This window comes from Meleagris gallopavo, chromosome 3 (assembly GCF_905368555.1).
Source record: "Meleagris gallopavo chromosome 3, MGAL_WU_HG_1.1, whole genome shotgun sequence".
NCBI lineage: Eukaryota > Metazoa > Chordata > Aves > Galliformes > Phasianidae > Meleagris > Meleagris gallopavo.
In genome coordinates, this window is record NC_139406.1 from 72,693,148 (window position 1) to 72,706,608 (window position 13,461).

The 13,461-nt window shown below is 38.2% G+C and overlaps 1 protein-coding gene across 6 annotated transcripts in view; it reads left to right on the forward strand.

The window, feature by feature from the left end:
• MATN2 (matrilin 2) overlaps window positions 1-13,461 on the forward strand; it is a 66,904-nt gene that overhangs the window by 28,896 nt on the left and 24,547 nt on the right. For all 6 annotated transcript variants that reach the window (XM_085221460.1, XM_085221462.1, XM_085221463.1 and 3 more), the window contains 2 exons: window positions 3,178-3,300; window positions 7,510-7,632. In XM_085221460.1, the coding sequence (XP_085077586.1) occupies window positions 3,178-3,300; window positions 7,510-7,632 (246 nt within the window). The remainder of the gene's footprint in view (window positions 1-3,177; window positions 3,301-7,509; window positions 7,633-13,461) is intronic.

The following is a 13,461-nucleotide window of genomic DNA, read 5'->3' on the forward strand; positions in this document are numbered from 1 at the left end:
ACTTGCTAAAAATGCAGTTCCTTATCCCACAAAACTCTATGGATTCAAACCAAATTTGCCAAACTGATTTTAGTTGCAAGAATTATTTTGAAAAATGTCTTTTGAAAGAGATGGAGAAAGCCATCATGGTGAGGGCAAGGGATGTCCCCCTTACAATACGTGATTTAGAGATGAGGGGAAAATACAAAATCTTTCTTAAAATTTCTTCTTACACATTTTTTTCCATACTCACCCCTAACATCAGTTTGGACACTTGAATTTGGAGAATAATAGTGCTAAAACTGGAAAATAAATTTGGTTCAACTAAGGGTACAAAATAGAGAAAATTTTAATTGCAAGTATGAAAAATAGTTTATTGTGTTTTCTGTTGTACTGTGTTATATTTTCATTGTTTTTATTAGCCAGTAGTTCAGCTTATGGTCACTGCACTGCTGCGAATTACAGATTAATTTCCAAGACAATTTTGGAATTGTGTGGAATTTTCCTCCTGATGGCCTATGCATGTGTTGCTTCTATACAACTTTTAAAACTCACTGCTCTACTATTCTTTTTATAATTTTTTTGTTATGACACAGTTTTCCCTATTTATCTATCACACATGATATGCTTAACTCTGTACTTGTTTTAATCATCAGTTGGATGGTAGTAGATCTGAGTTTGCGAAATATGAAAGGGACACAAGTCATTCCATGTATTTGTAGCCTATTTTTCTACATTACCAAACTATAAACTAGTTTTGACAATTGCACTCAAAATCTAAGATTAGATTATAAATTATATAAAAAGTTTATATTAATTAAAACAGTATAAAAGCTCAGAGAAATAACAGAATTCATGAGTAAAGAGGACCAAAGCTGGACAAACTGGACTGCTTACTTCTAGAGTGAGGTTGAGCAGTAGTGATGGAAGAACCCAAAGTCTGTGACCATGTTAGTTACTTTCATAGTTATTTTTCACCCATGCACAGGGACAACATGTTCTTCACTTGACCTCTAAGTAAAATAAATCTACATTATATTGATGTTCAGTGCAGTACATGATCAACATAAAACAGATATATTTATCTAAGTTTTGAGTGTACTTCTTAGCTCATTCGTGAACATGTATATTTTAATACTTACTAAATTAAACAGTGAGTAAAAAATGAACTGCGAGAGCATAAATATATATTCTTTTCAACTTTTGGAACTCTTTTTTATGTTGTGAGAGTACAGCACGTCACTGTTCAGTTCTTAAAAGCCCTTAGCCAAATGACTTAAATCAGCAATGAATTAACAGCTTTGCTCCAGGCTGGAAAAGGGCGTTCCTCTTTTGAGTGGATGGTAGTTTTGTTACTTAATGCATTTCAGTTCTGCATGGAAGTCCTTCCCCCTGTATTCAGCACTGGTGAGGCCACACCTTGAGTATTGTGTTCAGTTTTGGGCCCCTCACTACAAGAAAGACATTAGGCCCTGGAGCATGTCCAGAGAAGGGCAACAAAACTGGTGAGGGGTCTGGAGCACAAATCTTACAAGGGGTGGCTGAGGGAGCTGGGATTGTTTAGTCTGGAGAAGAGGAGGCTCAGGGGAGACCTGATTGCACTCTACAACTTTCTGAAGGGAGGTTGTGATGAGGAGGGGTTTGGCCTCTTCTCCCAGGCAACGGACAGGACCTGAGGAAATGGCCACAAGTTGTACCAGAGGAGGTTTAGGTTAGACATAAGGAAAAACTTTTTCTCTCTTTTTCTCTCAGAGAGTGGTCAGGCACTGGAATGGCCTGCCCAGGGAGGTGGTGCAGTCGCCGTCCCTGGCAGTGTTCAAGAGGCGTCTGGATGAGGAGCTGCGAGATATGATTTAGTGCTTGTGGTAGCAGTGGTAACGAGAAGACGGTTGGACTAGATGGTCTTGTAGGTCCTTGTGATTCCATGATTCAGTGAAGGAAAAAGTGTTGTATTTGTGATTTGTTGCATTCCACATGAAAGAAAAAAAAAAAAAGTTCAACTCACCTCTCTTCCAGAACAAAATCCAGAAAAAAAATGTTCCTTTGTTCAACATAAAATATTCTTGCATTTATGTCATTTAGATGGTTTTGCATCCATGCAAAAGATGGAAATCGTTGAGGTGGTTTTGTATTCATGCAAGGATGAAAACTTCTTGTTTGTTCCTTTCACCAAATCTGATCTAACTTTTCTAAAGAAAAGTGGCTGTGGCAGATAATGGCTGTTCTATACTCATTGCACTGCTTGTTTAGTTTCGTGTCTTTCATTCTTCTGTAGTTATGCTCAAATCTTACGTTAATACACAAAATAGTACGAAAGAGCATATATGACTGAAAAAGAAATACTTACTTTTGGATGTTTATATTGCAGTAAGATAGTTAAATTATTGTTTATGCTGTTCATCATGCCACATGACATGAAGCAGAGAGCTATGAAATAAAATCAGTATTTGTTTGGCTAGTGTCCTTAAACATGTTCCAGAACATGTTGTTGTTTTGTTTTTTTTTGTAGCTGTAAATTATAATTATGTGTTGAGAAGTTTCCAGGCCTGATCCTGAGCAACACAAAGTACTCTGCCTTCCAGGGATTTCACTGGGGAAACTTGGAATTCTCAGAAGGCGACTCTTTTTGGTCTATGTTAAAGACAGACAAATGTGCTTCATTACACCAGGAACTGAACTGACCTCGTTTGCTTTAGTAATTTTTCTAATGAGACTTCTTGTTGGGAGGGGTAACTTGTTATAGTATTTTCTATGAAACAGAAAAATGATAAAACTCAGAAATTAAATGCTCATGAATCTTTTGCTTTATTTTCGTTTTCTTTCCTGTTCCATCCTCATTACTTTTTGGGGAGTTGAACAAAAAAGGGAAAAAAAAAAATGACGCAAATACCAAAATTGCTTTTCAGTAAAAATGAAGGAAGCCTGGAGGAATGTACACTCAAGCAAATCTACTAAGTACCAGTGTCCCAATAATTGTTGTTGCCTTCAGCTAAAGGAATGAACTCCTCAGCTTTGAGTGGCTGTTCTCATTGGTGTAAGAGTTTTTCTATTTGACAGAGTATTGTCATGTTCTGTACTAAAATGAACTCAATTCTAAAGAGCTCTTCATAGCTTCCTGAAATTTATTTTCAATCTGTAGTCAACCTGTGCAGTATAGAAGGTCGAAGAATTTCATATTTGTGCCATTCTGCCTTGTAGCTCAAGACCTTTGCGCTGTGGAGAAGCATAACTGTGAGCAGATTTGTGTGAACACACCTGGGTCTTATGTCTGTCAGTGTTACGAAGGGTATGAGCTTGATGCAGATGGAAAGAATTGTGTTGGTGAGTATGAGCTTAGCCATTTGTGTTTATCTCTTGAAACAAACCAAAGAATGCAAAGTAATGACCAGTTTAGACCTAATAACGATGGGAAGCTCTCCTCTCTCACAAGTGTTAAATATAGAAAAATGTATGTTGGCATGTTTTTAAGCCTTTGCTTATAATTTCATACAGCAAGTAACACTATTGTCTTGAAACTGTGTACCTAATGTTTTATTATATATCTACGCAGGTGACCAACATTGTACTGACGTGATATGTAATATAACAATTTTTCAAGGAAAACATTATTACTATACATGTATCTCATTTCTTACTTCTTGCTTGTTAATACACAGTAAATATTTTTAAAACGTTCTAGTTAGGCTGTCACCCTTCTCATAAACATTTCATCCCACACATTTCAGGAAAATATTATCTTCTAGAATCAAATGCACGCACTCACACTCATGCACACAAACACGCACTCATACATAATAACCTAGAGAGTCTTTAAAGAAAAAAAAGTCTTATTTGTTAAGTATTCTCTTCAGGCAAGCACTTAAATTCATGCTTAATTTCAAGCACATGCTGAGTTTCCATGGAAGTAAATCCAAGTTGAATGCTTGGCCCCAAGTTTTGCCACAGGCCACTACAACTTACTAGGAAAACCAGCTTCCAACAATTTACACTTTCTTGTTTGTTTGGCTATTTTAAGAACTCTAATGTAATACAATCTCTCTCTTATTACCTTCATAGAGTGATTATCTTGCAGAATAATCCTATTTTGAGGTGCAAAATAGATATAATTTATGTATGAAATTGAAAATTCCACTTGCATGTTCACTTGGGACACAAAAAGAAGGTTTTAATTTTTTTTTTTTAGGCTAAGAATAACATGAAAGGTGGAGTAATGTGAGAAAATCAACTCTACTTTAATCTCCTGAAAACCTTCCTGTACGCGTGGCTTCATTTTCTCAGTATTTGAGTGTTTACATGTTTTCACATAATTTAACCTTAGCATAATTTGGACACTAATATAACATTTTAAGTACCTGCTTTCTGAAATTGAAATATTTTGAAAATGCAGCTAAATATGGCTATTTAGACAAGAAAACCTGTTAGTTGTTAAGTCCACAGACGTTCACCCAGTAGCCTTAGCTAATCCCCATGCCTTTCACTTAGGTAAAGGTCAGACATTTCTTTGCTGTTGACATAAATACAATCTGAGAGAGAAAATTCATGACTTCTCTTGGCAGGTTCTTGTATCCTTGGTTTTTTTTACCATATATTTTCATCTGATATATTCATACTTAGTGTCATGAGCTGTTATTATTATTTTGTTCTCTTTCTGTTCTCTGAGGGGCTAATTTTTCTATTTAAGGACCAAAGGCCACGTTAATTGTTTTATCGACAAAGCTGTCAGCTATTTACCTGGATGGCAATAATTAAATAAAATCTCACAACAGGAGATTACAATGCATCCATTTAAAGCGACCACTGAATGGACGAGCAGGTTTACGAAAAATGTGTAGATTAAGCAGTATTTTCAGCAGTAATTGTGGTTAGTAGAGCACCATCGTCTGTCTTTTTAAACAGCTTTTCACATTAGCTGTCTTTTATATGATTGAAATCCTGTCAGTTCAAGTATGGTGCTGATGAGCCCTACTTTCCCAGTTATGCTGCTGAGCAGGCAGTCTTCTCAGTCTTAGTCTCACTCTCTCCATCTTCTTGGTGTTGCTGTCTTTCCTGGCACCGGTGGACTGTCTGCAATGCTGCTGCAGCTGTTGGGCTCGGGCTCTCTTCACCTGGCAGTGATTTGGCTGCTGGCACATGTCTACAGTCCTGGCACTGATGCATTTTTTGGCTTGTTTCTAGGTGTTAACTGGTCTTCCATTAGTCTCCTTTTCTCCTTCCTCACTTTATTTTTCATTCTTCTAACTTAACGTTACCATTTCTTCCTAGCTTTGTTCTACCCTTTTCCCTAACATATTTCATTCTCTTAAGATGAAAAACCTACGTAGACTATGTATTAGTAATAATACAGCAGTACCAGAGAAGGGTGATCTGTGCTGCCTGCAGATCGGAGAGGGCAACATGAGGAACCAAGTGCAGAACTGGTAACTGGAAGTGAAAGATGGCTCTCACTGTCTTGGTAACTACTTCTAAGCAAGAAAAACATGGTGGAGCAAATCAGGGGAGATGACAACTGGATTCATTGCTTGCTTGTGCAAAATACCATTGTCATTCTTTTAGAAAAAGATTATATTGAAGTAGTCAGGTTAACATTAAGTGTTAATGTTCTGGTTTCAATATCATGACTGTACAGAAAAGAGAATGAAACTTAACAAAAATGAGGAAAATATCATTCTGCATTGGTCTTATATAGATTTTGTATATTTACAGTAGGATTACAGTGCTTCAGTATATGATATGTAAGTTTATAATTCTTCCCAATTTTTTTAAGGAAGATATAAGTCCACTGGCAGCTTACTTGCTGATTGACAGACTGTTGGCAAGTTTCACTTCTAAGCAGGTGCCACCAAAATGAAATGTGAAGCTGAAAGTGAAATTAAATTGTAGGCAGATTACTAATGCCAGTCTGCAAGGCCAAGCCTGCGTGGAATAAGGGCTTGGGGACAGAATGGAAAGATAAATATATATCTCCAAAACAGTTTTGCTCATGAAGGATTCTAAGACTAGTTGACCTATTTAGTTGTCTCTCAACTTCATAATCATTAGTTGGGCAGTTACAGGTATTTTGGTAGAACTGTATGTTCACTAAAGTTTAAATGCAAAGGAGGAAATGATTTATATGGACTGCTTCTTAGGGATGATGATGTATAGAAAAAAAATGACATCTTTTGTGTACTTATTTGCTAATGTGTCTTCTAAAACACTTGAAAATGTGCATTTGGTTAGAATTTAAGAGGAAATCTGACTAATTATATAACACTTTAGATCCTTGTAGTAGATATTCAGCAAATACATTTTTATATGAAGCTATTTGGTGTGGAAACAGGAAGGTACTTGCCAGGAAAATGTTTTCATATGGTAGCTAGTAAGTAATCTAATTTGGCTTTATTCAGCAGTATTCCAAAGGCTTAAAAGCAGCTCTTTCTAGGTAATTAACTAGGTTATTTACTTTTCTGACTAGATGACCTTCAGTATTTTAGCATACCTGAGTGTGCATTGTTTGCAGAGAGAGGTCTATTACAGTAAATAAAAAATTATTTAATTAAAACAAACTATACGCTCTTAGAAGTAGTTTGGGAGGGTCAGCAGTATAGAGTCATAAAAAATATTACTCAGTTGGCAAAGATGGGGAAACTGTCTCAGTAAACATCTGTGTGAAATCAGATGCATTAGGAATCGAGTAAACTTGCCTAAAGTGGGCCTGGCAGCTTTTGGGGGCAGGACACCTGCTTTGTGAGTTGTCTTTGATTTCTTCTAGGGCCTTCTGTGTAAAGAAACAGCTTAACCTGTAAAGAAATAGAATAACAAAATTAATTTTACTTCCTTAGCGCTTTCAAATGAGAGTGTCTGAGTAAACTCTGAAGTATTACATTAATACCCTTTTGGCAGTCTATCTTGCAAATACGCATTTGTGTAATAGATGACCAGACTTAAAAAATATGTGACTAGAATAACAGTGTTTTATTTCTTTCCCACAAAAGGGTATTGTATAAGCAAAACAGCAGGGAAAATCAGCTGAAGCTCTCAGGCTTCATAGTTGTGACTGATTTTACAGGATGATTCTGGAGCAAAGTAGAAGGTATTGCTATCAGTCTCTCATATATTCAGGCTGCTGGGACAGGTCTTGATAACTAATACAGCTAGGAAGGAATTAAAGAAAACCAGAGCAATTCCAGGGCTGGATCTGGACAGACAGAAGACAAAACTAAATAAAATAAATTCTGCAACTTCCTGGTCTACAGTATGAAGATCTGGACAGAGTTAATGAGCGAGGCATGGTTTCCAGATTTGAGAAAACACAGTGAGAAAGTTCCTGATAGAGTTTATAAATGTTTAGAAAGTAGGAGAAATAATGTGGGACTCTTCTGAAATCTAATTTGAAGTGTGCTGCTTTTTGCAGAAAGGCTCTTTTGGACAAAAATTATGTCAGCTTTTCCTTCTCTTGTAGCTACTGTATGCAAGTAGTATATAATCTCTATGTGTAATAGTTCTGATTTTGTATTTCTAATTATGCATGTTACTCTTGTTCTTTTTCAGTTGTAGACTACTGTGCTGTGGATAATCAAGGTTGCCAACATGAATGTGTTAGCACAGAGGACTCTTATTACTGTAGATGCCACCCAGGGTTCATTTTAAATCCAGACAAAAGAACTTGCAGAAGTAAGTTGTGATAAGGTTTAATTATGAACAGTATGTACTCCTTATTTCTAGTTCTCACTGTTCCTGGGAACACTGAATAATATGTCGGGTATAGAAAATGATAGAGTGCCCTTGAAGCCAAATGTTGTAAAAGTTAATAAAGCTGTTTTGAGCATTAGTTTGTTTTTATGGAGAGGGTATAGATGTACAGGCCCCTTCTATGAACAGGCTCCTGTTCCAATAGTATGAGCCAAAAGCTTGTCTTGCATAGTCTCTTTGATTATCCAGATTTTTCATTTAGAATATCATCTCCCTACCTAGGTGAACAAGGCTGAACAAGATGATTTGTAATCATCTTGGTTGCTAAAATTAAAGAGAGTGAATAGTTCCACATCAGAAGAGACATTGCAGCCTATTTTCCTATGGATTTTCTTCCATAGTGTGTTCTTTGATACCTTGTGCCAGAGGTATCAATATTGAAGCCAGAAAAACCTCATTAGTTTTTAGGTGAGTGGAATTGCTGAATATGCAGTGGTAAATTTAGCCTGTGTTATCTAATAATGAGAAGAACTATTTCTTCTCAAAAAAAAAATCCTAAATATAGCACTGCATTTCTGTGTTTTTACAGGGGGCATTTAAGTCTTTATCTTAAGAGAAGACTGCTCTGGGCATTAAGCTTGATACTTGTTTCATTTAATATTTAGAAAGAAAATGTCTAATTCAAACTGTACATCTGACCTCATGGTCCTGAAAAAGAGACATGTACTTCCAGAAGGTGTCATACCTCTGACTGTATTTTCCTTGACTGTATAGGGAGCTACATGTTTTGCCAGACCAGACACCTGATTTATAATAAACAATGAGAGAATTCAGAGAGATGAATTGACTTCATCCCCAAGGGACAGATTATACTTGAAACCAGTTCATGTTGCTTGTAGTTTGTATGAAGGAGCCCATTTGTCAAATATCTGTCAGCTAAGAGCTGGCTGAATTCTCTTATACTTCCATATCCATATGTTTTGGAAATCTAGTATAGTGTAACTGCATTCCACTGCCCAAGCAAAAATTCTTGTGAATTCCTTCAATTTAAGATCGGGAATTTTAATCAGTGTTTTCTCTTCCAATTTGAATTGATCAAAAGCCTTCAAACTGCATCTTTTACATAATATTTTATGTCTTGAATTGTTTGTAGCTTATTGTCTAATCCTATGGATTGTTTTGACCTGTTTAACTTGATGAGCCACAGACTCTGGAAGCTGAAAGAATGTTCTGTGAAAGTAGTATTTCACGCTTGTCCTATCTCTGTCCTCTGCTTTAATTATTGGTGGAGACGGGACATTGGGCTATATAGACTTTCGGTCTGATCATGTGCTGCTGTTTTTATGTTACAAGCATTAAAGCTTTCAAATGTTGGTTGGACAGAACCTCTGGAAGTCATCTATTTCAGCCTTTTCTTTAAAGTGGAGCTGCCACAAGCCATAGATGAGGTCAGTTACAGCTTTGTCTAACTGAATCTCAGAAAGCTCCAGTGGAGAATCCACAACCTGTCTGTGCAGCCAGTTCCACTGCTGGTCTGTCTTTCCAGTGAAGAATATTTTCTTCATGCCAAACCTGAATCACCCAAGCCAATGATCCTTGTTTTATCATCTGACACTACCAAGAAAGGTTTAGATCCACTACCTTTGTAATGACATAGTCTTCCACTTCACCAGGCCAGGTAAGACCAGAATCCTGAAGCACTCTGAACAAGTCATGTGTAGAATGCCCTGGACAACGTTAGTAGGCTTTTGAGCCCTCTTGCATTTATTGCCTTTAACTGTGTGGGGAAGTGCTGTTCCAGAACTGTACGGTGTACATCAATGCAACCTCACTAGTGAGGAGAGGTAGTAATTTCTGCTTGCTGTGCTTCACCTATGTGTTCCAATGTGAAGTTTTCTTTATTTGCAGTGAGATTTACATTGTTGTCTTTAATTCAAGATCACATTCAGCATAAATCCCAGGGGACTTTCCATCACAGGTGACACTCAGCTAGTGTCATAGTCCTAGTGGCACCAATAGGCCTTAATGGCCCTGCCCTGCCACCTCAGGGCCTTCTCCTCACCCCTGCCTCATTTCATTTCCTCCTGGAGCTCTCCTTTCCCAACAATGCTTAGACATGCTGGTCTCCAGAAATGCATAGGTCTAAGCCAGGCACTAGCAATCATTGATCCAGATCCTGACCAACAGATTGACTTTCCATCTTGATTGTGGCCTTACTCTGCCACTGTGGCCTTACTGACCAGTGATCACTGGGCTGTGTCAGATCCTGGCTCACTCACCAGTGGTACCCTCACCTGATCCTGACAGATGGTCTGGCTTCCTGGCTTGACCTTAGACTATGCCTCATCACCATGAACTTGTCACATGGTGTGAACTCCTTGATTAAACTTGGCTACCATTTACAGTCTTGCCATGCTCAACTCATTCAGGTACTTCAGGGTAGTGTGTGGTTGGCAAGACCCCTGCCCTGCCCTGCTCTGCCCTGCTCTATTGTTGCCCTTGTCTCCCTTTCAGTTAGGGAGCAGCTGGCCCGTTCTGCTCACTGATGGCAGATTTTGTGTCAATCTCTGCAAGCTAGGGGCACGGCAGATGTAGAACTTTCCAATTCTTGCTGAACTTCATAAGGCTTCTGTTGGCCCAATTGTAAAGTTTATCAAGGTTTCTCTGTACTGCTGCTTGCTTACAGTCTCTGTCCCTAATTCAGTGTCAACCACAGATTTGAATAGGGTACACCTTGTGCCATCATCTATTTGTCATTAATTAAGGTTTCTTTAGCTGTGTGCCACCCATTACTATCCCCTTGTGATACTTTGGCCACTATCAACCACCCAGCCAACCAGCCAAAATGAAGCCATACATACATGAATACCATCCTTATGCTGGTGACTTAGAAAATTTTCACTCTAACCATCTTTTCTTCTGGCCTGTACTTCCTCAACTTCCAAATGAGAATACTGTGCAAGACAGCATCAAGAATAGTGTCAGGGATATTCCACACACTGATCTCCATTTGTCCACAGACCTGGTAAGTTTCACGATTGAAGGCGATTGGTCAGTCATGAGTTGCCCTTGATAGATCCACTCTGACTATTCCTGTTTATCTTTTTGTCCTTCATATATTTGGAAATTGGTTCTGAGAGGATATGCCCCGTGATCCTGGGAATGAAATGGTGCTAATTGGTCTACAATTCCCTGTGTCTTCTTGCATTTTTTTAAGATGAGTGTAATGGCAGCTTTTTTCACTAATCAGGGAACTCTCTTAGTCTCTGAATTTTCATCCATGATAGACCCTGACCTGATAATCAGATCAGTTGTCTTTTCCACCACCCCCCAGAATGGAACCACCTTCTCTAAGTAGACTTTAAACTGTGTGGCTTACCCCTCTGTGCCAGTCTACATGGAAATCTGGCAGTAGGCTTTGCCTGCGAGAACCAAGAATTAAAGAGGTTTGTTGTTTGTTTTTTTTCCTCTTTCTGTACTGCTTGTCAGGTTGTTCCCTTAGTAACCAACATGTTTTCTCTAACTTTCTTACTGCTGCTAGCGTATTTGTAGACTCACCTCATACTATGCTTTGTGGACCTCATAGTGATATGACCAGCTGGGCTTTGTTTTTCGTCCTTCTTTCTCCTTCTGCTATTCTCCCTTTTTGTATTTTAGTTTATTGAGAAGTTCCTTGATTAGCTAAGCAGATTTTCCAGCATAAAAGGATCATTTGTTCCTGAGTTCTTAGTATGTTTTCTTTAAAACTCATCTGGCTCTCCTGGGCTCCTTTTTCTCTTCATGGCTCTTTCCCAGAGGATTCTTCTTAGCAGTTCCCTGAATAAGCTGAAATATGAGCTTGTAAAATCCAGAGTGCAAATTCTGTTGTTTTTTCTCCCATCATTCTGGATTATGAGCTTAGTCATCTCATGGTCATAGCACTAAGTCAAGTAGAATGTTAGCCATCCAGAATTTGTGTTAGGGAATTGTCCCCATGACTGTGCAGGAACATTCTGAGTTGTCTGTACAGTACCATCTTACGTGCCCTATGGGTGTTTGGATGGTTGAAATTTCCAACCTTAACAAAAGCCTGCAAATTGGAACCTTCTGCTAACTATTTTTAGAAAAAGCTGATCTACATCCTTTTGGTCAGATGGGCTGAAAGACTCCACCACTGCATTCCTAATGTCATTTCCCATCTGTTCTTGACTAGAAACAATCTGGGCACATCTGTAGTTTTATGTTGGGTCTATATGGAATGGAGGAGATCTTTTGTTGAAAGTGCACTGCTACACAAGGGAATGTATATTGAGATCCAAGGATGACTATAAGACAAGCAGAGTCAGTAATCTCTGACAGGTCCTTCAGTTCCCACAGTGCCGAAATAAGACCTGATCAGGTCTTACAACTACCCAGGCTCAGTTCAGTGACCACCAGACTAGTCCGTAGTTAAAGAGATGTCCAAGGCCAATCCAGAAATCAAGTCAGCCAGCGTGTAGGTCAGGATAAGCTATGCAAGGCCTTGGCATGCACAGGCATGCTAATAACATAGCTCAAGGAAGCATGGGCAAGAGCTTAACATTAAATGTAGCTCCCAATCAAGGGGTAGAGGCTACAGACAAGGCTTTTCACACTTTTGCATCTCAGAATTCAGCTGCCATATTAACTGCCATCTCTTTTGTTATAAATACTTTAAATTGTAAGGGAGAAAATTCCATCAGGTTGCAACTAAGGAAGAGTCAAAATGGCTGGATGAAGTACGCCATTGAGTTTGATTCAGAAGCAGTAGTCAGAGAGGAATGTGCAAATATGTGTAATCATTCTCGTCTAAAATGTGTATCCTGAATCTAAGCATAAATACAACTAACATTTAGTAAGCCACTTTTCCTTACGCTTGATGTGTTCCAAGCTTTGCTAATTAAATAAACCACAAAGAAAATAACTGGGTAACTCCTAATGCTGCAAAAATTAGGACAGCATGAGAGCTCTTCAGAGCAAAAATGTGTTCTAGTTCCCGTATGTTAAGAATCACACAAGCTCTGAGTTTGCATAAACAACATGAATGAGCAAACTTCAGATCACTGGATTTAACATGTTTGTAAATTTAAAACTTTTCAGCATACGTTTCTATATACGTGTCTTAAGTTCTGAATCTCAGAGGTGATCACCAGACAGCCAAGACTCACACCCTTGGTAGACCAGATCACAGTATCAGTAAACAAGCCAGGGCCAATGGCTGCAGCTCCCAAGACCTTGTGATTTTTTTAGAATCATGTTTTTTTCTTTCAAAAATTGAAAGCAAGCTTCAGTGCTCATAGCTTCAAAAAAAAGTTTGAAAATGTAAATGTTATCACACGGTCGTGCATGTCCTACAAATTTTTTCTGAGGTTTACTCCAGTTTTTTTCAGAATGAAATAAAAGGAGCACAGCTCATTAGGGGAATCCTGCCAACACTGGCAGAATACTCTGTGTGTGAAGAGAGCGGTAAGCTCAGATTATTGGTGAGAAAGGCAGAGGTAATTCCTAGCTACTGAATTAACAAGAGGATTTCTGGCACTGCTACTGCTTGGTTTATTATTGGTGAATGCTTTCAACACATGTAAAGGCTCAATTGCATTAGGTCGCCATACATACTAGAAAAGTTTTTTCTCCAGGAAGCTAATTATCTCTGGGAATAATAATTTGCAAGTATGTGGCAGATCATATCAAACTTCCTCTGAGTAAAATAAAAAGGCAGTTCTGATGAGACAGGGTATAGGACTGAGCCACGAAATATTAAGAAATGTTTAATTTTCTAATTTCTGTACTGCATGTGCATGTATTTTTCAAGAA